Source organism: Protopterus annectens, chromosome 1.part0 (assembly GCF_019279795.1).
Source record: "Protopterus annectens isolate FY-2018-M chromosome 1.part0, PAN1.0, whole genome shotgun sequence".
NCBI lineage: Eukaryota > Metazoa > Chordata > Ceratodontiformes > Protopteridae > Protopterus > Protopterus annectens.
In genome coordinates, this window is record NC_056725.1 from 497,847,354 (window position 1) to 497,874,251 (window position 26,898).

Consider the following 26,898-nt stretch of genomic DNA (forward strand, 5'->3'; position numbering starts at 1 on the left):
GTTTTAATGGAATATTGCAAACATGATAATAATAGAAATGTATAAAAAATCTATGTACTCAATTTTCATATATGTAAACCAATCACATTTATTGTTTGCCATATAAATATGTATATATATGTATGTATATTAATTCAATCAATTATTAAGTGCAGTTTTAAACACAAAGCATGGACTCTGCCTACTTACTCAAAAATCGCATTATTTGCCTTAAAACTAGACCATTTTTTATAATAATATCCTTAACATATTTACTTATAGGTTGTACTGTATAACTACTGCACTTTCAAATTCTTTGCACAACCCTTTACATCTAATTGGATCATTGTTCTTGTTTCTTGTCTTAGTCCATCCCCAAATGTGGTGGAAAACTAGTTCCCCTCTTTTCAGTAATTTTTCTGAAAATCTCTGAAACCAACTTTTTGATGTACTCACCTTTCCAAAAACATGTCCACTATCTTTTTACACTCTGAAGTATACACAATGTCATCTGCAATCATCCATGCCAGTTGGATGAACTGCCTTTTGACTATACTTTCCTTGGTCTTGTATAGATGAAAACTATTTAAATTCAGATAATTACTGCTTAAAGATAGACTGCTTAAACCAGTTTGTACTGTAATTGAACATATACTAAGAGATTTTGGGACATTCTGGGCAGATTAAAACAGGATCTTTGCAAAGACAGCAAAGTCTTTTTTGACAATTGACGTAGTTGATTTATTTTCCTGCATCACCCATGAAAAAAGAAAAGAGTTATTCTGTGATGCAAATATTGGTTTTAACTTTTTGAATAGTCGAGATATTAGAATAATTATAGAGTGCTTGGATGTGATTATATTTTTTGAGAGGGAGACATACAAGCAGGTTAAGGGTGTTGCAATGAGAGCAGCTCCAATATTTGCCAACTTGGTAATGTGCTCCTGGGAAAAAATATATATATTTTCCAATCAGAATATTACAAATATTATACTCTTGACATACTTAGATGATGTTTTTATTTTATGGAGAGGCCTTTGTGACAAGATCAAGGGCTTCATAGACTATATTCATAGTGCAAGTGAATTTTTAAAGTTTATGAACAGTGATAACAAGGACAGCCCTAATTTCCTCAACACTACCATTTGTAAGTATCATGGCAAATTTAGGTCAAACATTTACAGAAACCCCCTTCATTAAAATGTGGGCTCCTAAACTTTAAACAGAAATTAGAAATAGAATTTTTAACAATCACTGTCTACCATTTCACACTTTAAACAGTCCAACACATTCAGAATGTTTTAATAATTGATTAAATGAATGTCTGTATCATATGTTTGCATTTATTTTATTTTATTTTATTTTATTACATACTTATATAGCAGACACTAAATGTAATTATTTTACATATATGGAAATTTGGTACATAGAATCTTTATGTTTTTATTGCTATCAGGTTTCTAATATCCCATCAGTGTTTCTGATTATATTTTTGTTTGGGTGTTTACATACATGTAAACTGTCTTTTTTTGCTTGGTATAGCAACATGCGTTGCCCTAAGTATTTTGTTTTCAGGATCAGCTGAATATTGAATACTGTCTTTTTAAATTGGTAGGGTAGTTTTAGAGGAGATTTTAAAAGGGAGTGATGAAAGCAATTAATTATTTCTGCTGAAGTCCATTGAATAAAGTAGGACAAAATCCCTTAACTTTCTTTATATTAATACATTTTATTTTTTATACGTGCGGCGTGCTTTATTGAGGTATGTGGAGTGTTTCCTCTCATGTAAGCTGTTCTTGGTTACTAATTATGAATCTACATCTTATAAACTCCCTGCTGTCTGCAGGCATCGGTCTTAAAGAATGTCAATAGTTTAAATTCTTCCTGGCAGATAGAATAGGGGACAAACACTTCCTCTACTGTCCCTCAGCACAAAAAAAATTCCCAGTGATCTATTCTCTTCCCCATATTATTCTATTTATTGATTATCAAGCTTCTGTCAGCCCTCCTCTTTACAGATGATAGAGTTTCATAGGTCTAGTCATTCTTCTCTGACTTAAAATTTTCCCTAGAGCGTGACTTCAGCCTACTCTCTAACTGGCTCCAGGAGCATAAACTCCAACCCAGTACCAAAAAGATAAAGGCCAAGCTAAGCAATTGGACTATTATCTGAAAATACTAAGAACCTTTTGACGCTGTCTGGTACTACATTTACCTAGGTATCTGACTTGACCCTAACCTAAACGACCAATGCCACATCAAATAATGAAATCTAAAGTAAATAAGCTATTTTTCTAGGCAAAACCAACTCTTACTTCATTTGTTTTAAATGAAGATCAACCACAACTATTAGCTGTTTAAAATATAGTAATTTATCTTCATGCATCACTTTTGGAAGATGCAAGTCTCCCTCATTTAAAATATGGACTTTCTACCATTGCCACAGCCTCAAGAAGACTTCCTACTGTTTAACCTACAACCCCCCTCCCCCACACTTCCCATAACTTTCAAATAGCTAAAGCAAACTTCAGTCCACAGAGCACTACATTTCTATTTTTTCTTCCAAGTTCTAGCAATCTTTGCCTACACAGCAAAATCCATTCCCACCTTACCCAAAATGCCATGTTCTCCTAAGAAATACCTATTTAAACAAGTGCAGTGCTACTGCTTCCTCACCCACCAGTGGAGGGGTCACCTAAGTGCTACACTAGACCCCAGCTCTCTAACTCCCTTACATAGTCACCTTTTACTCTGTAGACTTAAACAGCATAAACCATTCACTTAGGGTGCATCCTCCTATGCCTGACCCCATATCTGAACTCCTCACACTTCCCCTCCCTCTCTATCTCCCTTCCTTTCTTTTTCTGTTATTTTCATCTTTTACTTTCTTCCCTCCTGCTCTTTCTCTGTCTTCTTTCTCTTTCAAATCACTCCTACTGTACACTGACCCCCTTCTCTAACTTAATGTCCCCCATTTATAGAGTATATTTCATGAAAACAAGGACTGTGCCTGTAGCATTTATCAAAGTTACATTACAAAGACATGCACCCAGTATCAGTTTGTACATATTTACTCTGTTGACATAGACTGTTTGCTTTAACAAATTATGTAACATAAGGCCTGAACTGAAAGCAATCCCAAATAAGTCAGTGTTCTTCTCTGGATAACAAATAAAAAATTACTAAAATAAAATGTTTATGAGGTTGGTAATGGTTAAGAGAGGACAGTTAACTGATCTCCCTTGTGTCCCAAATAATGTTGCTTTTGATTACAAGTATTACTGTAAGAAGATGAAAGGAAATCTAGTGGTATAGTTTGTTAAGTCATCTGTAGATTCTGTTGGAGGCTAGAAAACATAATTAGAGGACTGGAGTACATGGAGGTCACTGACGTATAGGACTGTGTTAATACTGGGGAGCTCCTGAGGAGGTGTACTGACAAACACAAATTTTATCACAAGGATAGAGACTTAAGAATCAATAGTGGAGGAACGTGTTTCAGAGGATAGTAGGACACTAACCTTAAATTTAAATGGCCAGTTGTGCAAGTAGTTTGTTTGCCATATTAGGCACAGCTGCACTGTTAAATTTGTGAAATGTCACAGGAAGATACTCAGTCATCCATTTGGTGGTGCAATTATTTCCCACCTTATTTCCACGCCAGTCTAGAAAAGACCTCTTTCTCTTGGACTTACTCTTAAGAAGGTACAAACTGGAAGACTGTTTCTTAGCTGCTTAAAACCTAATAATTTATCTTGATATATCAGTTTTGGAAGATATAGGTTTCTTTAATGATCCATCTTCTCCTGAGATCATTTATATACGGATGTCTGACACAGTTTAGTACGACTATTAGTGTTTAATTATTTATGATTGCTGTAATACTATTGGTGTTCAATTGTTGATGATTTCTGTAATACTATTGATGATTTCTCCTTTTGCTTTCTAGGTCATGGAGCTCCTAAAGAATTTGGATGAGGTAGAACAGTGGATACAGGAACTCTGGGTATCCATCTCTGAACCAGTCCCTATGAAGGATCCAGAGATGATCAGAAGAGCCCTAGAAATAACTGGTGAACTAGATGCTGAAGTAGAATCTCATGAGGCAAAGCTCCATTCCCTCCAAGAAGAGATTCAGTCACTTTTACTATCAGGCCATTTCCTTGGAGAGAAGCTCAGCTGTAGAATGGAACGAGTGGAAGAGAGGTGGGTCTAGACTGTTTCTTAATTTCTTTAACAGTCTGTAAAACTTATATTTTTCTTTAAGAGTTGTGTGCTAATAAATGCAGTCTAAAGAATGGCGCAGAGCAGTTATGTTTTATGTACACGACTCTACTAGATGCATTTTTTCCTGCAGACATTGTTTTCTCTTTTTCTCCTATATGCACCACATTCACTATCATCTGGCAGTTCATTTAAGTAATTTATTTGCTCAAATTACCTCCCCCCAGTAAGTATGACACATGATAAGCAGTGGAAAGTCATTTTTGACACCAAAACCCTTTATAAACAATGCTTAAGACTATTAGTGAAATAACTAAATATATGACAGTAACCAGTTGTACACCCTCCCCAACATACAGGGGTTGTAAACCTAGACATATGAAAATCTTATTCTCTTTTTAGAAGAGTGCCTATTTATATGGAAACCCAACAGGACATTTTCTGCATCTGGACTGGCAGAAATATCTCCTGTCTAAAATTTTAGTGTCTAATCAGAAGGAAGGAATAGCCCATCAGCACCATGCCACCCTTATGCAACAGTCAGATTCTAGTGGTTTTCAGTTATGACTTCTCCTGGTACAATTTTTCCACGTCTTTTGGGTTTCCAGTACCATGATAGGAATGGACTCCATTCCTAAGTCAAAGTATGATTAAAGTTCAAGAAATTAGTATGTTTCAGTCTTTGATGCTAGCCAAAAGTGCTCTTCGCAGCACCCGCAATGTGCCCAGTAATGACTCCTTCTGCAATTTATTTGGGGCTACATGTATTGGTAACATATCTAGATATGATTGTAAATTATTTTTTATAAGACTCATTGCTCCTATTGCTATTGGAACTGTCTGAGTATCCTCCTTCAACACTGACCTCATTTCTACCTACAAATCCTTGTATTTTATGACTTGGTGTCTCTGTGTACGTAAGAGACTGTAATCATTGGGTTAGCAATTTCAATGATCAATGCTACTTTTGTCTCCCTTCCATGGACTACTGTATCTGGTTTGCTCGCATCTATTATTTGAACTGTTGGTAATGGGTGATCCCATGTGATATAAACTTCATCATTCCTTAATGCTTTGTGGCTCATGTCCAATGCTTCTCAGCTACTTCAGTTTTGTAATTTTTGCACAGTCCCCAATGCAATAGTCTAAACACATTATTATACCTTTCTAGACACTGGCCTTCTGCCATTACTGTACCACACCCAGCAACAAGATGTGCAACTGTTCCCAGTTCTGTTTTACAGAACCTGCATTTGTCTGTTTCTCCCACATGTTCAGTGGACTTTGTAAACTAGTGTCTACATACCATAGTCCACTGTCCTGGACCATTAATATTAACCTTTCGTCTTTTGGTTTAAATTCACCTCTCCTTAACCATACATCCTGGGTCAAATCCTGACCAGCATGAGGTTATTCTAGGAGTTTTCTGTTCTTGCAACTATATTTATGGCTTTTCCACATTTCTTGCCTTCTCATCTGACCTTCTCCTTATATACTTTTTTGCTTGTTTTTTTGGCGCATTCAGTGGTTGCCTGATTTTGTCTACCGCTGTTTTGATTTCCATTCCCGCTTGACACAGGTATGCTTCTGCAAAACTAAGGGGAATTCACCTTAGAGTTGTTCTTCTCATGTTTTAAAACTTTCACTATGGATCTGATGAGGTCAGCAGCTATGTATGCAGTTCTACGATTGCAGACCTATACCTGTAATCAGTTTGGAGGGGGCCAATACCTCCTTCAGAATGCTGAATATATAAAGTTAGTATACATTGATTTTTATATATCATTTGATAAGCGTGAAACTTTTTTCTTGTTTTCCTGTCCACTTGATGCAATACTTTTTGGGGCTAGTCAATCACACAAAAACTGTAATTTAGAACTGGAAGAGCAGAGATTTGATCCAAGATGTCAAAGCTGTTTTTAGTATTAATTTTAGTCTTCTGAAATATTCCTTACTGAGTTTTGTTCACTTTTGTTCATGTTTTATTGTTGATCCTGCATCAGTTCCCAAATATTTTATACACTCCCTCCTGCTCAAGTTCCTTTATATTACATTACTATCCCAGACTGATATTTTTTGGTGCTGCAACTTTCCTGCTTTAAATGCCACTTTTGTTGCATTTATCCAGACCAAATGACATTCTTATATCATCTGAGAAAGTTTTGACTACTTGCAGTTGTGCTTTCAACTTCTCATCTGATGAACTATACAGTTTTAAGTCATCTACATCATCCACAAAAAGATGATGAGAAGTCTTTGCACTTTGTTGTTTTCTGGAGCCAAATCGTAGCCATGACTGACCTAATCTGTTAAGTAGACAGCTTAATGGGTTAAGGGCAAGACAAAGGAGCAGCGGTGACAAAGAGCCATCTCGGAATAACTCCCTTTGAATGTCTATCCCTGGGATAATAATTCATCCTTTATCATGGATTAGCTGAAAAGTGGTTTACTACTGTTTCATGGTCACTAATGTAATTAATCAATGTAGGGGGTATCTTATACATTTGTAATCATCCTCTTATCCATGAATGTGGGATGCTGTCAAATGTTTTTTTTTTTTTTTTATTTTGTAGTTTATCCATGCCATACTTCCACTTTTTACATGATCGAGTTTTCTTCTGCATGACTATAAACTCTGTCAATAACAGTTCCAGTGTATAGTTTATACATTGTTAGAAGGCAAGTTATTAGTCTGTAATTTATAGGATATCTTGCAGGTTTACTCTTAACTCATTACATCTGAATGACGCCTCCAGGTGCATCTGCAGTTAAGTCCTACTGACGCCTCTAGGCATCAAATATTACTTGTTCATTGCAACAATAATTCCTAAACCATGCTATATAGAAGGTTTTAAAAGATTTCATCTTAAAGCTTATACAATAACAAACTCAACTGCATTAATATTTGTCCTCTGTCTAGTGCAGGCAAATAGATATTAACTGTTGTTTTTTTATATGAATTTTATATATAACATTTTCACATTTATCTAAATATCTTAACAATCAAGTAACACAGACAGAGATCCTTAGCCTCATATGAAAGCTCTCACCTAGATGAATAAAATCCTGCTGACAGTATGTGTGTAACTTGAGTGAATTGCTGAGATATTGTAAGTTGTTTACTTAACAGATGTAACAGTTACTGTGACTTATAAAATTCACTTTAAGACCTAGAACCTAAAGAATACTACCACTGTAAAAATAGTTTGTGCGGTAGAGTTTGTCATTTATACTTCTTTCATAACCACTATGGTTTAGGGTTACCACCTGTCCCATTTAGTGAGGGACAGTCCCTCTTTGGGCAGTTGTGTCTTGCAAAAAAATTGTAAAAATGGCAAATGTCCTGAGATTTTAGAACAAAAGTATTTCCTATATTTTATGTAATAGTTGCATAAAACAGTTATTCTATATCTGAAACACCTAAATGTTATAAGAAACAGAATAAGCAACTAAAATGCTACAACAATAAGCTTTTATTTAGGCAAAAAAGTGAAGTTCTGTCCTTTGTACTGGCCGTGGACAAGTTTTGGCCTGCAATATCTGCCATTTGTACCAAAAATGTCCCACTTTGGGCATTTGAAAAAGGTGACACCCTACTATGGTTCTAAAGATATTAACATTTGTTTGAAATGTGAAGACATAATTTAATTCTGTCAAAAGGCTTACGCTCCACCCATTGGAAGTTATAGTACAAATTTCCTGAGCGTCATTGGAGGGAATGAGTTAAGGAGGAGTATCATTTTTCCTGTTATTCAGGTTGGCATCTGTTCTGGGTATGCATATAAATAGTTCTTTATCAGGGCTAAATCTTTATGAAAAGATGTTAATAATTTTAGCGAGAAGTTGAGTACTGCATCTGGGCCTGGGGTTTTCCAGTTAGGAGCTTTTCTTAATTTTGTTTCAGTTCTTCTGGCCATTACTTCATCCCATTTAATGTCCTGCACCTTTGAACTTCTTATTCACTTTTTTACTTCTTCTAACCATTCAGTATCTTCGTTACATTCCACAGGATCTTCATAGATATTTCTCCAAAATGTGACTATTTCTTCTTGTATTGATGGCGTTTCCATTTCTTTTGCATTGTTTCCAAATTCTCTATAAAACGTTTTTGGGTCATCAACAAATTGCTTATTTTTGTACTTTTCCTATATATTTATCTGCATATCTTATAAGTTGTTCTGCCTGTGCTGATATCTTTAGTTTATTATTTGCAATAGTGTATGTAGATCCTGGTGTGTTCATTTCCCATGAAGTTGTATATTTTTGATGTCTTATTCAGTTCCTGTTACTTGAAGTTCCAACTGTACTACAATGCTTTTAATCTATTTCTTGTACAAAACCGCACTGCTGGGTTTTTTTTTCTTGAAATGATGTCATTTTCTTTGCTGTTCTAAATTTGTTTATATATGTCCTGATTATTAATCCTGCAGTTTATCCCTTTTTCTGTATCTTGTTTGTAATTTTAAATATATGGTGGTCTGGCTGTATCCCCCAAACAATATCCTGCCAGTCTTGTGTCACATTGTACAGCCTTTTCTTGTTACACATTTGTAAATTGTATCCTTTTGATAAGCCTGGAAGAGAAAGTGTTTTTGTGGGTTTGCCTGCACAGCTGGTCAGTAGATAAAATACCTGTTTGTTTATGAAACATTTTGATTGAAAGACATTAGTAGCTAATTTAATAAAGTATTCAGAAATTGTATCTGTTTCTAGAGGAATATCACTTATTAGGATTTTTATCATAGTTACAAAATTGTGTGTTGCTAATGTTCACATGACTGGGTGACTTGTGAAATGAACAGCGTCAAGAGTAAGAAATTGGGAGACTGGAGTATCACAGGGGTTGGTACGCCCCCCCCACTGCTTTTAACATATCACAGGGGTTGGTACTTTTAGCAGGTTGTTGATTTTTGTTTTCATTTTACTGGTAAGACCACAGGTTTGGCTGTTTTTTCAGTTTTAGTTTTTGTATCTGGCTCCCTGATGGCAGGTGCAGGAGACAAACCACTCATGAATTTGTCTGTTCATCCACTTCCAGAAAGTCAAGATAAGGAGATGAAAAAATTGATGGCAGTATTGTCCCAGTGTATAATTCAGCTAACCAACATTAGAACTGACTCTATTAGTTCATTCAATAATTCTTTTGGCAGCTCTGACACTGTCAGCGCAGTGGGAACAACTAACACACCTATTTATTTTGATGTGACTTTGGTTACAAGCTTTCATTATGATCCTTTTGGATTTGTTTAACTAAGTTCAGACAATGGTACAATAGAAGAGAATGTGGCTACTTTATTGGCTAATATTGAAAAAGGTTTGAGAAAGTATAAAGCTCTGGAGGTTGAAAACAAATATTTTGAATATTGCATACAAAAAGAGATTGTTCCCAGGGACTTTAGGCTTTTCAAACTACCAAATGGAGTGAACCAAGATGAGCCATTCTTTTTTTAACCTGTTTCTTTTTTCAATAAGGACAGTCTTGAGCTGTTAAAAATGTTATTTAAAAACAATCATAACAATCTGGAACAGTTACAGGTCTTTTTAAGAAAGGAAGAAGAACTGACTAGTTACTTTGTTACTCAAATGGATCCTCATTCTAGTTATGACCAAATATTTTTGAAATTAGACCAGTTCAAAAAAACTATTGTGTCACATAAACAAAAGAAATTACTGAGAGATTTGACTGCCTATAGGACACAGACTGCATATGGGCAGATTTAAACTCTCAGATGACTTCTACAGTGGCGTCCGATCGTAAAATTATATCAATGAATTCTGTAGAGACCTCTGGTGCTTCTAGCCTTTTAAATCCAGATGCGCGTTATACAGGAAGTAGAGAAACATCAAATGCAGCATATTCTCAAGAGGTTTCTACTACTAAAGATGTTAATTTAAATAATGTCTGCTCCAATTTAGATTTTAAAGAAATACCTTTGCAGTCCCCCAATGCTGCGTTTTCGGCACACAGTAGTCAACAAGGTGAAGGGTCTGCAAAAAACGGGAAGAGCCGGAATCAGCACAATTACTCCAGTCAAAGCCAGGGACAGAGCAAGGGAAGAAAATATTAGCGGATGCTATTAGTTCTGTAAATAGCTCTCAACCTTCCATCTCCAAAATGAGGAGCACTCGCCCTCATAATGAGGAACAAATGGGCAAAATCTGGAACACATACTAACAGCTTACTAACAATTTCAGCTAGGAAGGTCATAGGATGGTTAACATATGCTGGTTTTACTTACCAGAAAGATCTTTTACTGAATTAATATGATTCTTTCCTATTTATCATGGATATCAGTTAAAAAATTCCTAACACTGAATTTGCAATGAAGCCTTTCAGTGTGGAACTTTGAGGAACATTCATTTTTTAAGACCCCAAATGAGGTACATTCCTTGTAATGAGTACACTTGAGAGGTATGGTTCTGTGAATTCTGAGTCTGACAATCTTTATACTGTTAAAACATTCAATCTTTCTGACTTTCAATTGAACTAACATCATTTGAACATTCTAAACTTGTTTTTTCATTTATTCCCAGTCACAGAGCTGATTAAACCAACAGTATTTTAGAGTTAAAATTGTTTACTAAAAAAATGAATTTACATTATCTTTTGAAAGATGTTGTTACTAAGTCATTAGCCAAACCATCGTCTTTTAATTCTCCTTTACATTACACATTAAAAGCATTTGAGAAAGTATTTGAGGATGAAATTAGAAGCTGCTTGGCTCAAAAAGTAGATTATCGGTTCTTTAAGCTTTCTACAGAAGGCAGAAATGCATTGCATGATTTGCAACATTAGTCAGCACTGAGATTCATGAAAGCTGACAAATGAGCTGATATTGTGGTCATGGATACTGAACATTACAATTCTATTGAGAAAATGTTAAATAACACTAAAGAATATCATGAAGTTTCCCTTGGAGAAGTATACAATAGCTATAAATGTATACATTATGTTTGTATGATTGATGAATGGAGAAATAACACAAGATGTTTATAACTTTTTGGTAAATCATGATAATCCAAGGGTCAGGGTAATGTTCACTATCCCAAAAATATACAAAAATCCTTTTGATCCCCCTTTTAGACCATCGTCTCAGCATCAGGTAGTGTCATAGAAGGTCTATCAGTATTTCGGGATTCTGTTTTAAATCCATTAGTACAATTGTTACCTTCTAATATATAGGATCCATAGGATTTTTTTGGGTAGTATCAGAACTTTCAATCTTTTCACCATTGAATCAGTCAGTAATTGTTATATGTTCACTGTTGATATTCTAGAGTTGTTCACTTTTATACCTGATGATGAAGGGGTGGAATATGTCAGAATGTATATCAACAAGTACACATCTATAGATCACAAAAGTAGAACCTTGTACTGACCATTACTTGAAGTTTTATTGACCAGCAATTTGTTTTCTGTTTACCAATAAGTACTTCCAACAAGTTAAGGACATAGCTATGGGTGCAAACATTGCCCCAGCTTATGCTAGTTTAATACTTGGTTGGTGGGAAAAGAAGTTACTCAAGAATATTCCTGGATTTGATCACATTTTATTTTATAGACATTTTGTAGACAATTTGTTTTTTTATTGTTAAAAAAGACTGCAATCATTTAGATTTTTTAGATAATTTGAATCGTAGCACCTAATTTCTTAAGTTTACTGCTGGAGACATGGGACACAATATCTCATTTTTAGATGTCAATTTCTTATGGAGAACAGATAGCAATGCTTTTGAAAGTAAAATTTATAGAAAACATACTTTTTTCAAACAGTTATTTGCCTTTTACTAGTAATCACCCTATGTTTATGAAAAGAAAGATATCCAGGGGCCAGTTCATTCATGCCTCTCGGATGACAAGTAATGATGAAGTCTTTTTACATGAGGTAGAATATATTTCTTCTCTTTTTGTTGATAGAGGGTATCTTAGACAAGGTATTGATACTTCTGCCAAGGAAGTAATTTCTAAGAGACATCTAAAATTTGGTCCTGTTCCCAGGCAGGTTTTAAGAGCAACAGTAACCTCAACTATCAGATACCAAATCTGAGGCTTGGCCCATTATAAATGAGTGAGAAGAACAACCAGTGAATTCTATGCCTTGACAAGTATGGTTGTATGTAAACACATATTACAGTCCTTTGACATTGGGTTAGATTTATTAGGAAAAAGAAGTTTTATCAGGCTACAGAGGGTAATAAAGCAGTGCACAGGACAAATTAAAGGAACTGATGCCCCTTCCAAAAATCAAATGATGGCCTTGACTTGTTTGATTGGTGTTGGACTTGGGAATCTTCATTAAAAAAATGTCATCAACCAATGAGATTCCATTTCAAAGATCCAAGTAATTCACTAATATAAAATGTCCCAGCATACAACTAGGTGAATAACGTAGTCCAAATTGTGTGACTCTGATAATTAGGTGATAGTATGTGAACACCTGCTGATATTTCCCTATAGAGTGCTGTGGATCAGCATGATTGGCTTTGAACTTTTCCCAACCTTTTAATCAAATAAACCCCATCCAATATCTTGTTATATCCTGAAAGACAAACATCCTGTAGACAAATGAAGCACCAATAAATGAATGCTAGCAAATTAAATAAGGTGATCATAGTCTCTCTTTCTTAGGAAAGCTCATGCAAAAACATCTGTAAGCATTGACAGTTGCTTCATATGCATTCTTGTATTGTTTTTTCGAGGGATCCACAACAAAAAAAAAGTATCTACTCTACTCCAGTCATTCAAATTTCTTATGATATCTGTGTGGGCAAGGCTGCTGCCTCCTGTGCCAACTGCCAAAGTCTAGAGTCCTGTGCACAAGAAAGAGTATCAGCAAGCAAATTATGACTACCTGAGATGTGCTCAGCAGAGGGAGATAAGTTAATACATAAACTAGGCTGTATGGAAAGAAACTAATACATAAACTGGATGTAGGAAAAGCCTTAAAGCTGATTGAATCCACACAGACTCAGATGACATTTTGTCAAAACTTACAGCCTTGTTTTTGGAGCAAAACAAAAATCACTTTTTTATTGTGCAAATCTTTCTTCCACATGGTTACTTCAATCACAATGGACATTAGTCACCAAAAATGATGTCTTGTTTTCAATCAGTAGAACAAGAGGAAAGGTAGGGTACAGAACTGCCCTTTAAATAGGGCTCCATGCCCAAACTACCTGCTGTATCTTTGAATAACTGAATTTCATCACATGCCACCCATGCCTCCTGCCAGAAAGTTCTACCATGAAACTCCAATAAAATGATGAACTGTGACTGCATGTCTTATTTTATCCTTCTAGTAACCCAAATACTGAGGTATTTCTATGGCCTACCTTGCAATAATTTGACTAATGGTCTAGTAAATGCTCTTCGTGGAATCACCACACTCCAGGCAAAATTCAGAAGACCACACAGCTCTATGACCTGGCCAACTTTAACCTTTTTTGCTGAAAAACAAGAGGTAATGTGAGAATTCAGGTTTTCCAAGTTTTCCTCTGGTAATCTGAAGAAAGCAGGAAACCATGTCCACCTCAACCCCCCAAAATGTAATGGTCTTAAACATGCCTTCTGTTTTGTCCCAGGCTAGGGACACACCAATTTGTAACACAACTTCAGAAATGATAAAAGTCCTTCTCTGGGACTGGTCTTCTCCTCTCCCACAATCAAAAAGTTGTCTTGATAATGCACCACTCACTGAAAGGAGGACCTCTGTTCCCTACAGCACTATAAGTCTGCACTAAATTTCTCAAAGATGTCATACATCACTGAATAGCTCTTGGGTATGGCTATACTGAAGTAACATTATTCTCAAAGTGCATGGCCAAAAGGTGCCAGTCCTGGCAGCAAATGGGGAGGAGATAAAAAGCTGCCTTCTCATTCAATTTGGATAACCATCGATCCTTAAAATGATTCATGGTACATATGGTGTGATCCAAAGAGGCATATTGCAAATTATAAACCTACTTGATTATGCCATCATTCACTGAAGACCCATATGAGAAAGAGAGATAGTGGATTAGACAGAACTCACCATCCTTTTTGCACTAAACCCAAAGGGGAGACTGTCATCATTTTATAAGGGAGAAACTGGAAGGAGCATGCAATTGCCCCATTAACAATCTTTTTGTACAACAAATCCTATAGTATTGTTTCTTTTCTATATCAACCGTAATGTCTTATAATGTCTTATAATTAAAAGTACTGGTAAAGGCATACTATTTTATAGAAAATCCTGACATAAAGCCTTGCCATGACTCCAAAGTAACTTAATGGTATAGATAGTCCTTTAATAAGTTAGCAAATATGTCTAGTTTGATAGGAGAATGACTCCTAAAAACTCTGGCTGAAGCCTGAGAAGCAGCTACCTCTATTGGAGCCTTGAAAGGAGGCCTTGTCTCTTTCAGCTAAATTAGCTGACAGTTCACAATGTTTGTCCATTGAAGTATTATGCCACTGCCTCTTCTGTGATCTTTAAACCAGTGTTTAACAGCTGGATACCCAACACCACAGTGAACAAATGTGTGAAAATCCACAAGAGGGTCACATACAACTGCAACATTAACAACCTATCAGATCTTAAACTTGAGACCTACTTGTTCTTCACCAGTATGAGACAATGACTTAGTCTTGTCGATTATAACCCCTTACAATTTTTCATAATGGCATTTACCATCTGAGGTGCTTGTGGGCTAATCAGAGTTTTTTAAACTTTTGATAATACCATAAGCATGCTAGACCTTCTCAAAAATATTATGCTTCCCAGGCAATAAAACCTTAACTCAATAATGGCAATGTTTGGGAAGGTTCCTTCTCCATGACAACCACCATCAATAAAACATCCAATCATTTCATGACTTGGACCTAACTTCTTATACTGATGTCTACCTACAGCTGCCAAAGCATTGGAATCCAGGATATGTTGGAAAAATTCTGGATTGACCAAACTAAATATGTCAATAAATGCCACATGCAAAATCTTCCCAGTGCAATGACAACACTTCCACTCTACCAGGCTTTAGCACCTGTCATGTCTTCAGACCATGAAGAAACTGTGGTAGGAGTATCTGTATTTGTTGTAAACACTAATATTTCATATCAAATTATCCACAACCCTAAACTGGAGCTTGTTGAGATCCAGATCACCCTTAAATTCAACTATTACTTCATTGGTAGCTACAAATCTTCATCAATGATGGCCAAAGATCACAGAAATTATCTCAACACCACTGAGGCATTAACTATCAAATCAAATACCTTCTTATTAGGGCACTTCAATTACCCAAACATTGATTGACACACCTGCATCTATCAAAAGAGTTACACTCTGCATTTTCTGGACTTCAATAATACCAATGCACTAGCTTCAATTGTAAAACTACTCATTAGAGGCTCTAATATCCTTGACCTGGTCCTTACCAGCCTAGCCCCCTGTCTGCGCCCCATGCTGCATCTCTTCATCACTGGTTAAGTATGACCACAAATCAGTTATTGTCACTGTCAGTTCTAGTGGATTCACCCGCACCTGTCCACCAAATCAGACCATCTTTAGGAACATTCCCAAAGTAAACGTACTTCAGCTTGTAGAATGCCTGTGCAGAATTCCCAGCAGTCCCTTGCAAATAGACCCAACTGAGAGGGCTGCTGCATTCACCCTTGACTTTTTTTAGCACCTGAACAGTTGCATAGAAAAGCCAGAACCAATCTGTCCTGAATCTTCTTCTTCTGGCTTTTCCCGGTTAGAGGTCGCCACAGCGGATCACCTGTCTGCTCATGATTGGCAGTTGAGTTTTACAGTGTTGAGTTGCCAGCCCAGCACCCAGCCTTCCACAGAAGGCACATACATATGCCTAGGGCCAATTTAGAGTGTCCAATCCATCTACAGCATGTCTTTGGGAGGAAACCAGAGCACCCGGAGGAAACCCCCGCAACCACAGGGAGGACATGCAGACTCCACACAGAAGGCATCCAAGCCGAGGATTGAACAAGAGAACCTCTTGCTGTGCGGCGGCAATGCTAACCGCTGCACCATCGTGGCCACCCATATAACTGTAAATTCATGAATACACCAGTGTCTTGGAAAGCCCACATTAAGAAACCCAACTACAAAAGAAGGAAAAGAAGGAAATGTTGTAAAACATCCCATCTCCCTACCTCAAAATTACACTGAAACATGCCCGCAAGGAACCTAAAAATACTATTAGAAAAATGTAATGCAGAGTACGAATTTAAGGTTGCTACAGCAACCAAAGGAAATTACAAATCTTTCTTCAGTTATGTGAAAATAATTAAGGAATAATGTCTAACAGGGCATTGAACTCATCTATAATGATATCACCATTCTGACCCTAAGAATATAGCTAATTTTTTAGCAGAAAGATTTAATACTAATTTTACCCTTCCAACACACATTGTTGCTCCCACTCTTCCTGAGAACATAGTTTCCCCTGTAATCACCTTAGAACAAATCTTACAATCCCTGTCAGGGGCTAAAAATAATATTTCCATGGACGCAGACAATATACCGGCCTGCATTCTCATCCACACCTTGTATGCACTATCTGAGTCTCGACTTAAACTGTTCAGCTTCATCCCGCCTACAGGGTTTGTTCCTGATGCCTGGAGAACATATACTGTGACTCCCTTACACAAGGGTGGCCTCTCCACAGGCCCAGATAATAATAGCCCCATCAGCCTTACCAACCTTATGTCCAGAACATTGAAATAATGTATCATAGCAGAACTCATTTATGCAGACATAGGCATGTTTCTGCATAACAGCATAAGCGTTAATGCCCTTAACAGACATAAATCACCACTGTCCAGAAATTCACCAGAGGTTCATACCAAGAGGTAGTATGCTTATCTTCTTCCGCAAATGCTGAAGCAAGGAAAAACAGAAAAGCAAAACTAATAAATGCATGTTGGCTCCATTTTTCTGAAAAAAATCATGATAAATGCTTTTTTTATTTTCAGTTTTTCTGCATCAAACTATCATACAATACTTTTCTTTTTTTTCTCATACATGTCTCAGGTAAAAGCATTGCACTTTCTAATGCCTTCTGTTGATAAAACTATTGCTATATATTTAGCAAAGACATTTTAGTTTTGAAACTTACCTTGGATACCAACTAGCCTGCCACAGATCATGCATTTTATACAGGTATATTTTAGCTGGATACATCATATTCTTACAAGAAAATGTGAAAGATTTGTTTGACAAAAGAAACGAATTGAAAAATAAATGTTTCATTTGTGTCCTTTTACACCTTGAGATACCTCCTTTAATTTCAAGCTGTCTTAAATGAAAGATTTTAGAGAACTATAACATCTTCAGAGCAATGCTTTTTTTAATGAAATGCTCTCATCTGTTTGCCTTGTTTAGGTATAATTCTCTGAGGAATGTACTTGAACGACGGTTGTCAGATCTAAAGGATTCATTAATTCTTTCTGAGTTCCTCCAAAATGTTCAGTTGGAGGACAAGCAGTCTGAACAAAAGGTAATACAAGTTAAATCATTCTATGCTAAAGTATCAACAGTGGCAGCTACACTGTGAATTCTGAATTTAGTAATAGCACACGTATTTCCTTGTGATTTTATTTGCAATTCATCCTGATTGCCTTTTCATTTCTTCTTCCTCTGAAAATTCCAGCCTTTCCAGAGTAAGACTTCTTTCTACAGCCCATTCATTCCATATGTGTCCAAACCAGACCCACATGAGGTTATTGATTCAGGCCAGTTTGACCCAGACAAAATAACAAAGCCCTTAGAGGAGCTTCGGGAAGCTGTGGAAATGCTGAATGAAGCAGTCAAGGAGAGGGAACAGGTTTTAGCTACAATAAAAGAAACAGAAGAGCTATCCTACTTGGTAAGTAGTAAGTAAACTCAACAACTGGTAATATAACAAAACCAGGAGAAATAATCATCAACTCAGCAGTTTTAAGTTATACTGTCTACTGCAACAGCTTTTCTGGGGGGGGGGGTTGTGTAAAATAGCTAATATATTGACTTCATTGCTACACTGATTAGTACAACATTAATTTTTGGCAAAGAACTGTCAATATTTTGTCATAAAATTACTTTTGGTAGTGTGGGACTCTGTTCATACACCTTTGTGGGGGAACTGGGAAAAAGCATTCTGAGATTACACTGGAGTATGCTGACCCTGAGCCTTGGTCTAGACACAGTCAAACAGGAAATAAAAAAGCAGTGCAAATTGACACAATGAATAATGGCTACCATTATCACAGTAATATTTGCTATGCAGCAATTAAACTGATGATGTGTGTATTTAGGCAGGCATAATGGTAACTCTGTGTTTCATTTCAGTGGTATTCCTATCCCATTGTGGATGGAAGCAGAAAATATGATTTACCAGAGTGTTTCCTTGCTCAGACACAGTACGTGCACCTATACATTTGTATTCTCATGTAATTGCTGAGGAAGTCCACAAATTACTTAACATTTGTTTATTGGGAAATTCCCACTGGGAAAGAGCCCATTTTCAGCAGAGGCCCAGGGAGAAGCATGTCTTTGGAATGTAGGAGGAAACCCACAAGAACACAGGCAGGACATGCAGAATCCGCACAGAAGGTACCCCAGCCAAGAACTGAACCAGAGAACCTCTTGCTGAAAGGAAACAACACTAACCGCTGCACCACTGAGCCACCCATGCATTAATTGCTGTCACTAAAATAAAACAAATTATATCCCCATGTATAAAGTCTAAAGTGACTGTATTTCAGATTTCATGTTTTGTCTCCAAATGCATCAACTTGCCATCCATCTTGTTCAAAGTGCATTCATTCTGGTGTGTGTGTATGTTATGACTTATCTGAATGTCATAACCTTCATGGCCATTCCCAGGAATAAGTAAATTTAATCTGGGATAACTATGTAGTACACAAAATTTACAAACAGTGGTATTATAACACAATATGATTTATAGTAAAACTATTTGGGCTTATCTTGTTCATGTCAATACTATTCTACATTTTAAAAGTAATACGAAAAAAATATGTCTTTTGGAAAGCTTGCTATGAAAATAGTAAATAACTAAAATCATGTTGTATGGATAACTTTCAAATGTACATAAGAAGGGTGGATTTAGTTATATAAGTTCAGAGGCAGCACACTCTGAACAAAGAAAGGGTACTACAATGAACTCACTTTCACTTAAATATAAATCCACAAAAAACGCCAAGGCAGCTGTCTGGACACTCCACACAAAATTAATTTATTCAATTAATAAAAACTTTAAAATAAGCACTTTCATCCTGTTGCGTACAGGACTTCCTCAGATACATAAATAAACTCTCATTACTACATTCATTTTAAATATTCCCTTTCCTGCATCATGTGACTCTCAAGGTTAATTACTTTCAAAGCAGTTGGTTTATAATACATAAAGCCTTAAAGAACTTGTTGAGAGTGTGCCTAAGCAGGGTGATTTTAAGTTAAACAAGACTGCTGCTTTAAAAGTATTTAACCTTGAGAGTCACATGATAGTAGGCATGACCTTCCCTTGACAAAGCTATACTGGGTTGGATCCAGTGTCTGAAGGTTGTCTACGTCTTTGTTGTCCTTCAGAGCACTCTCATAAAAACTCAGTTCAAGCCTGTGTGCAAGATGTGAGTGGTAGCCTCTGGTGGGATAGGGTATTTGCTAATATCTGCATATACCAATGGAAGTTTAACTATATGATTGACGAAAGGGGGTGTTTACATAAGGGGAACTGTTTGTAGTCAGTTTATCAGTTAGGGCAGTTCAGTATTTAAAGGACAAATTAATCCTAAAATCTAATTTTCTTAATTGCAGTGTAAATTATTTCCTCACATAATGTGAATTATTTAATCATGTATAAAGTGTGGCTTAATTCTTGCTCCCATTTTTGTGACATGTTTGTCATTCAGCTTCCTTACAACATGCAGCACTAAGTTTACACAAAATCTCCCAGTTGCTTCTTCACAAATTTGTTTTCCTGGCTCTTGCATCATATCAACCATCATATTTAAAATTGTGGCCAAGGAAACTTGAATCTAGTAAAATATTTGTAGCTCTGTGTGCTTTCTTTCCTCTGAGGCAGTAATCATAGAGCCTCTATGGATTTAACTTTACTATGTTGCAGTTGAGAGAGCATCTAAAATTGCATTATTAGGAAGCTTAACACCACTGAACTGCAATGTGAATGAATGGAGAAAGGTCCTTGCAATTAATTCTTAAGATTTAAAAATTGATTTAACTTTAAAAACTGTTTATAGATAAAAATAGCAATCTCATTATAGAATGTTTAGATATGCAAATATAAAAACAAAGGTAACCACTAGGACCATTTTACAACACTTTGTGAAAGTAAGCAGTAACACTAAGTAATGTTATTCTAAGAAAATAAACAAAACAAAGAGTTGACCCAGTAGTCAGGGACTTGGGGACACACAGAGACAGAAATTAAGCCTTTGACCATTACATGTCTGCAGTAGTGAGGAAATCATTCTATGTTGCTCAACTTATAAACAAAGGTATGGCATCTAGGTCCCAGGAAGTCATTGTTCCACCGTTTTCGGCATTCATCAGACCTATCATTGAGTACAATGCCCCCTTTGGTATGTACTGAACCAGGCATATCCAACAATCAGAATGTCCACAAAGGATTCTCACTAAAAGAATACAGAACATAAGTAGCATGTCCTATACAGACCGCCTCAAGGCCCTTTCCCTGTATTCTGCCTCCTATAGGCTGCTGAGGGAAGATCTATGCCTAGTATACAAGGCATTGTCAGACCCCACTTTGATGGACGTGTTGTATATTCAGTAAACAAACAGCACCATAATTACCTGTTCTAAAGACTTAAACCTTGCCTGTGATACAAACAGGACCTGCTTGAGAGACAGGTATGTATCCCAGAGACTTCCCCGTCTCTGGAACAGGCTCCCCAACCATGTGAAGCAGAGTTCTTCCCTAACCCAATTAAAGTGTAACTTGGAGAATTGTATGGGAAATAGGAAATTCATCTCTGATTTGCAACAGTGTCTCTAATGGACACAGGCAGCCTGTAAATTGTTCATCTTTCAGCCCTCTGCTTGTAAATGTTTCATCTCCCTAGCCCTGCGTACATCTATCAAGGGTAACAGAACTTTTTAGAGATTTGGGATGCATGGCTAGGCTTAAGAGGGCCCTTGTGGGCATTAGCCTAGTAAACACCTATGAACCCATAAAACAGCATGAAGAAATCAGATGCTTAAAATGTCATCTGTCAGGGTGTCAAGTTCACTATGTGAGGAGGAAAGCTTATCCCCAAAAAAGGAAAGCAATCTCATCAGTTTCTCAGCCACATCAGGTCATTTTGAGGTAGAAAAAAAAATAAAAATTGTAACTATTCATACCTCAGCAGGGATACTGATACTGTGGAGAATATGATGATAAGGTAAAATATATCTTCAGTTTCTGATGATAGTGGTCCTTGAGCATGAGTCAAATGTACACAAATGCATTAATAGATGCACTGTTATCACAAGGAAATGTATGCAAAAGCTGCATGTGCATGTTATGGGAGCGCTGATGATGGGGGGGTGATAAGCAGAGGGAGTATTTGTAAACACACACGGTTTTGAAATACCCAAATAATCCCTGTAAAATATTATGAGCAAAAATAATAAGTAATTTTGCGTACAATACTTGAACTGCTAATCGTTTGTATACTAGACCACAGAATGTAGAATAAAAATCTGAGTTTACAATCTTACATGCCATATCTTGGAATGAAATGATTCCAGAGCTCAACCACCCAAAGCTTTAGGGTGATCAGTACATACATGGAATGATATAGCCAACAGATCTGCTTTGTTAAGCATGGCCTATTCCTTCCGTACTAGTGCACTTTTAGGCAGAGCTCACTTCTTTGTCATTCCCACTTAAGAAATTCCAGCATGGAATAAATTAAGGTGGCCATATTTAATACCAGGAGTCCTAACAAAAAAGATGTCTGAACTTCAGGATTTCCTTCAACTCAAACACATACCTGTATGTATAGTAACAGAGGTATGGTTTCAGTGTAATAAAAGTGTACCTCTAGTCCTAGGTTTGGCACCTGTTATACTTTTAGATCTATAGGCAGTTGTGGGGGATTCTGAGAGACATGCCATACTTCAAGGCAGATTCCATGTAATCCCAATGTTGGACGTCCAGAAATGTAAGTCACTACAAACAAAATCAACTAGCATGTCATAGACAGTTACAGATTTCTCTCCATGTTCCCCAATAATTGTGCTGAATACTGCAGTGCTGTAATGAATATCTTTATAAACCCAAATCTACCTGATTTCAATTACCCTGTAAATATTATTCACCATTTCTCACTATGTATGCAGGCATTTGAAGGTGTCAGCTTTATCTCTATCTATAGTACTCTCCAAAACTGAACCTTGAAAATTGTTTATTTGGATCAATGTTTTACCCAGGTTAACAAACAAAAATAATTAAGCAAATAAAACTGTTTCACCTACAGTGCCAACAGAAAGCATGTGAACTACACAGAGCAGATGGAAAATCTCAACTCAGAGACACAATATCATGTATCTTTTCTTTACTAATACTGCCTCATCTTGTACAACTCCACAGGTGTCATCTTTCATTGTTAAATCACACCACATTTCTCTACCAAAGTACCCTTTGCATTTGAGTACACCTACTTATTTGTCCTCGGTTCACATTGTCTATACAGAGGTCTATGATAATTTTTTGCAACTCATGTATTTGTTGTGAAGTTATCATCAGACATTTTGCAACTGTTTTTCAAATGAACTAGGTGTTGCTCTGCTGTGTCAACTGAAAATCTGGCAGCACAATATGCCCAGTGAACAAAAGTACAGATACATCTTATGTATTACTTACTTTAAGGTCACTGTGGGTGAAGGAAAGTTAAATTCCTGATCACAGCAACCACAATACAAAACATTATTTCTGATAAGATACATAGCATATTTAGTAAGCAGTGTCTCAGCACAGCTTGTTGTAGTTATGTCACACTGAGTACCTTGTGTTGTGGCCACAGCACCCTTGGTTTGACTCCAAGTCACAGCAGTATGTAAGGAGGGGTGGAGTCACATTTTCTCTAAGTCTTGTCAGTGCAAAGGATTGAGGCTATGAGCTGTTAATGAGCATTTTTCTATAGTACAGCATTTCATTCCCTCAGCCTCCATGTGCCTATTGCTTGGTACAAACAAGTGACTAAAACAATGTGCTGGAAAATTGGTTTAGATCCCACAATGATCTCAGGAACCTCATACCTCATGTTTGCTTAATGGCCATTCCCATCTCACAAAAAAATATCTGAAGATGATAATTATCACACCTAACCCTCTCTCTTAGGAAAGATCCACCAAGACACTAAGATCTGTTTGCCTTTGTGTTTCTTGCACTTCAGTGCTTTGAAATGTTATATATTTTTTCTTGTGCTACCTATAAAAACTACTTATTACAAAAGTAAGGAAGTTTATAAAAGGTTTCAAGTTTGCTTAGTGGCCTTTTCAAATGTATACAAAAAGAGCTGAAGGGGATAATAACTTCACCCCACTCTTTGGAAAAAGAGCCACCAAGGTCTGTTTGCATTTGTGTGTCTTGCCTGCTGTATGTTAGATTATTTCTGGGTTGAGGTTCTGTGCATCACTGCATACTTTCAGCAAACAATGAATTTTTTGTCTCACTGCACACTTTCAGCAGCATGAGCCCCTGGAAACAGTATTTGAAAATTGTCATGCCTCTGACCAACTGCCCTTACCCATATTCTCAACAAGTAGGAGTCCAAGAAGATAATGCAGGCAGGATTTATATAAAAATAGAGGTTTATTTTCACAAGTCAAAAGAAGGGCAAAATCATATCTAGTTATATAATAATATGTTTAAATCTCTAATGTCTGACATTATCTACTGATTGCAGTTTTCCATAAATTATGAAGGACAGGCACCATGTAAGAGGCAACAGCAGGTGTGTTTTGTAAAATCAGGGATTGGTCAGAGAGAGATGGGGGTGTATCCATGTGGAGATAGGCTTTGTTCCAAAGCGAGGAGGAACATTAAATGACACTATTACTTGGACTCACTGAAAAGTTAATACAGCAAAAAGTCTAGCATCGTGGCACACTTTATGATCAATATAAGAATAAAACTCTAATGTCTGGCATTATTGACAAACTGTAAGGATCCATGATTTATGAGGCCATGGTCAAAAATAAGAAACATTATAAATATTCTTTACACTAAGGAACAGGTAAGATGTATGTTGGGGTGTGTACATTTTGAACGTGTGCATGTCTGTGAGAAAGTGAAAGAGCCAAGGTACCTGTGGCAGTGTGATGCATGGGCCAGGAATGCCTACCACAGGAAAGTGCTGAATAGCACTCAGGTTACTTATGGGTGATTCAGTGAAATGTAAATTATCTTTATTACAGCTAACATGTCTCCATTTCTGTGATGCAAGAAGAAGTGATTCAGTCACTGTTGGCCACAGCTTTTATCGCTGGCAGTGGGGTTCTTTCTGAACTCTGAGAATGTTTCAGTAGGTTGATATGCCAACCATTCATATTTGGTGAGTTTTTTCTTGTAGAATTGGAAGTCAGTTGTAGTGGAAGCATTTTTAGTATTTATTACTGGAATCTCTCTATTTCCTGAAACATTGCATTCTGGATATAGGTCTTCAAGTACAAAAAGATTAGAGACAGACAGATGGACATACAGGCAGACAGACAGACATTATGTCTATGTAGCCTGTCATAAACACAATATAATAACATTCCTTGAAGCGTTTCTGAGCTGTTTATGTTTTCCAATAATATTTTTAAAGACAATCACTTTGTCAAATTGTATCAGATGACTTATTTGAAGACAGCAAAACTCAACAATATCTTCAATGACTGATGGGTAAGAGAAGTATAAAATGGCAGAGTAATGCCCTAAAGTGAAGATGCCCTTTCAAAATTAGATAGGCTACAGAATATGCTTCTCAGACTCTGGTACAGGTCAGAGTTTAAAATTGTCTTCCTTTGTCTTTAGATCTCTAATCCTAGTTTTCAGTTTTTACATTTGACCATTTACATTGCAATTATGAACTTTGCATGCTCTTAAAAATCTTATGACAATATATTTATAATATTAAAGGTTAAGTCATTGCTACTATATCAGGTATCTGTTTTTATAAGACCATATTGAGAACTTTGTCATGTTTTATAAAAATAATTATGCTTGCCAGCATAATATGTTGTTCACACCGCCTTTCCTTCTGGAATTTAGCATCTGTGATGTCACCTGGGTATTGTTAACATGGGTGGCATAGTCAATCAGTGATTAAGACTTCTGTCTTACATTTTCAGATTCTGGAATTCAATCCCAATTTATAGTTGCATTCTTTGTGGAGTTTGGATGTTTTATCCATGTCCATATGGGTATTCTCTAGATACTCCAATGCCCACCACCTCCCAAAAAACAAACTTGTTGAACTGGCCATTTTAAACTCTATATACATTTATTGCATTTATCCTTAAACTTGTTGTCCAAATTATGGTTGAGAAAGGCTATACATTGGATGATTTCATTTAACAAGTGAATAAAAAATGAAGGTAGATTCAGGACCTTTCACTGTTACAAAGAATGATAATAAGACGTCTTGTCATGTTTAAGTTCAGTGTATGCAATAATTGTATTACATTTGTTAAAATGCTCTGTTGGTCTTTCAACAGTGTTTTAAAACTGCAGAAAAAATCGAAGAACTGGATCATATTGCTGAAGGCCTTAGTCATAGCATCTTACAGGCAGAGAAGAAGTTTGCTGTGGTTGAAAGTGGACAAGAGCTCCAGGGTCTACAGGACTTAATCTGTGAACAAGAAATTCTGGAGGTAAGCCCCTGCTATAAAAACAGCAAAAGCTAATAGTTTTAAATAGTAAAATAATTTGAAATTAATACTGGAATACCAGGAAGTTTGCTCTATTCTTTGAGTTACTATCACAAAACCCATTATTAGGATCACTTTAAAGTGTCAGAATGATTGCAAGCAAAATCTCTTGAGCCATACTGTGTGATGGCACTAATGTACATATGCAAATGTATGTGTACACAAGCACATAGATAGGATTAACCTTTTTCTGTTGTGATGTCTGCTACAGTACGTATCTACAGTTCCAAAATTCATGAAAAGTTCCCTCCTCTGTTCAAAATATTCCAGGATTTACTGAGCAAATATTCTAAGCATGCTGATTCGCAGCTTCCAGTCCACAGTTTACAGATTATCTTTACTTTAATGGAAGTCATAGCCTGCAACTTTTGACAGTCCCTACAGTTTCTGATGTCATGAGCACTTCTTCCATTCAGGAACTATTTCACTCTTTACTAGGGAAAGGAGCTTGCTATATCGACATAAAAAGATGACATGAACTTCTAGTACATTAGCACTTAGAACTTACAATTATGTAGTTCATGTGCTCTGTTTTCAAACTTCTGTTTTGAAATGTATTACAAGGAATAGAAATCATTTTGCATATTCAAACATTCTGGAGTTATTGCCTTCAAAGATGAAAACTGGTGAGCTTTCAGGAAATAAAGTGCAAATATGATGCAGTAAATGCCACTACCAGATGCATTTATGACTAATATAATTATATGAAGACACACTTAATTAACTCTTCAGAATATTTCTGTGGTCATTAAGC

The 26,898-nt window shown here is 36.4% G+C and overlaps 1 protein-coding gene across 1 annotated transcript in view; it reads left to right on the forward strand.

Moving 5' to 3' along the window:
• LOC122793068 overlaps positions 1-26,898 on the forward strand; it is a 970,692-nt gene that overhangs the window by 634,822 nt on the left and 308,972 nt on the right. The window contains exons 17-20 of the mRNA XM_044060776.1: positions 3,929-4,185; positions 17,586-17,700; positions 17,854-18,069; positions 25,932-26,087. Of these exons, the coding sequence (XP_043916711.1) occupies positions 3,929-4,185; positions 17,586-17,700; positions 17,854-18,069; positions 25,932-26,087 (744 nt within the window). The remainder of the gene's footprint in view (positions 1-3,928; positions 4,186-17,585; positions 17,701-17,853; positions 18,070-25,931; positions 26,088-26,898) is intronic.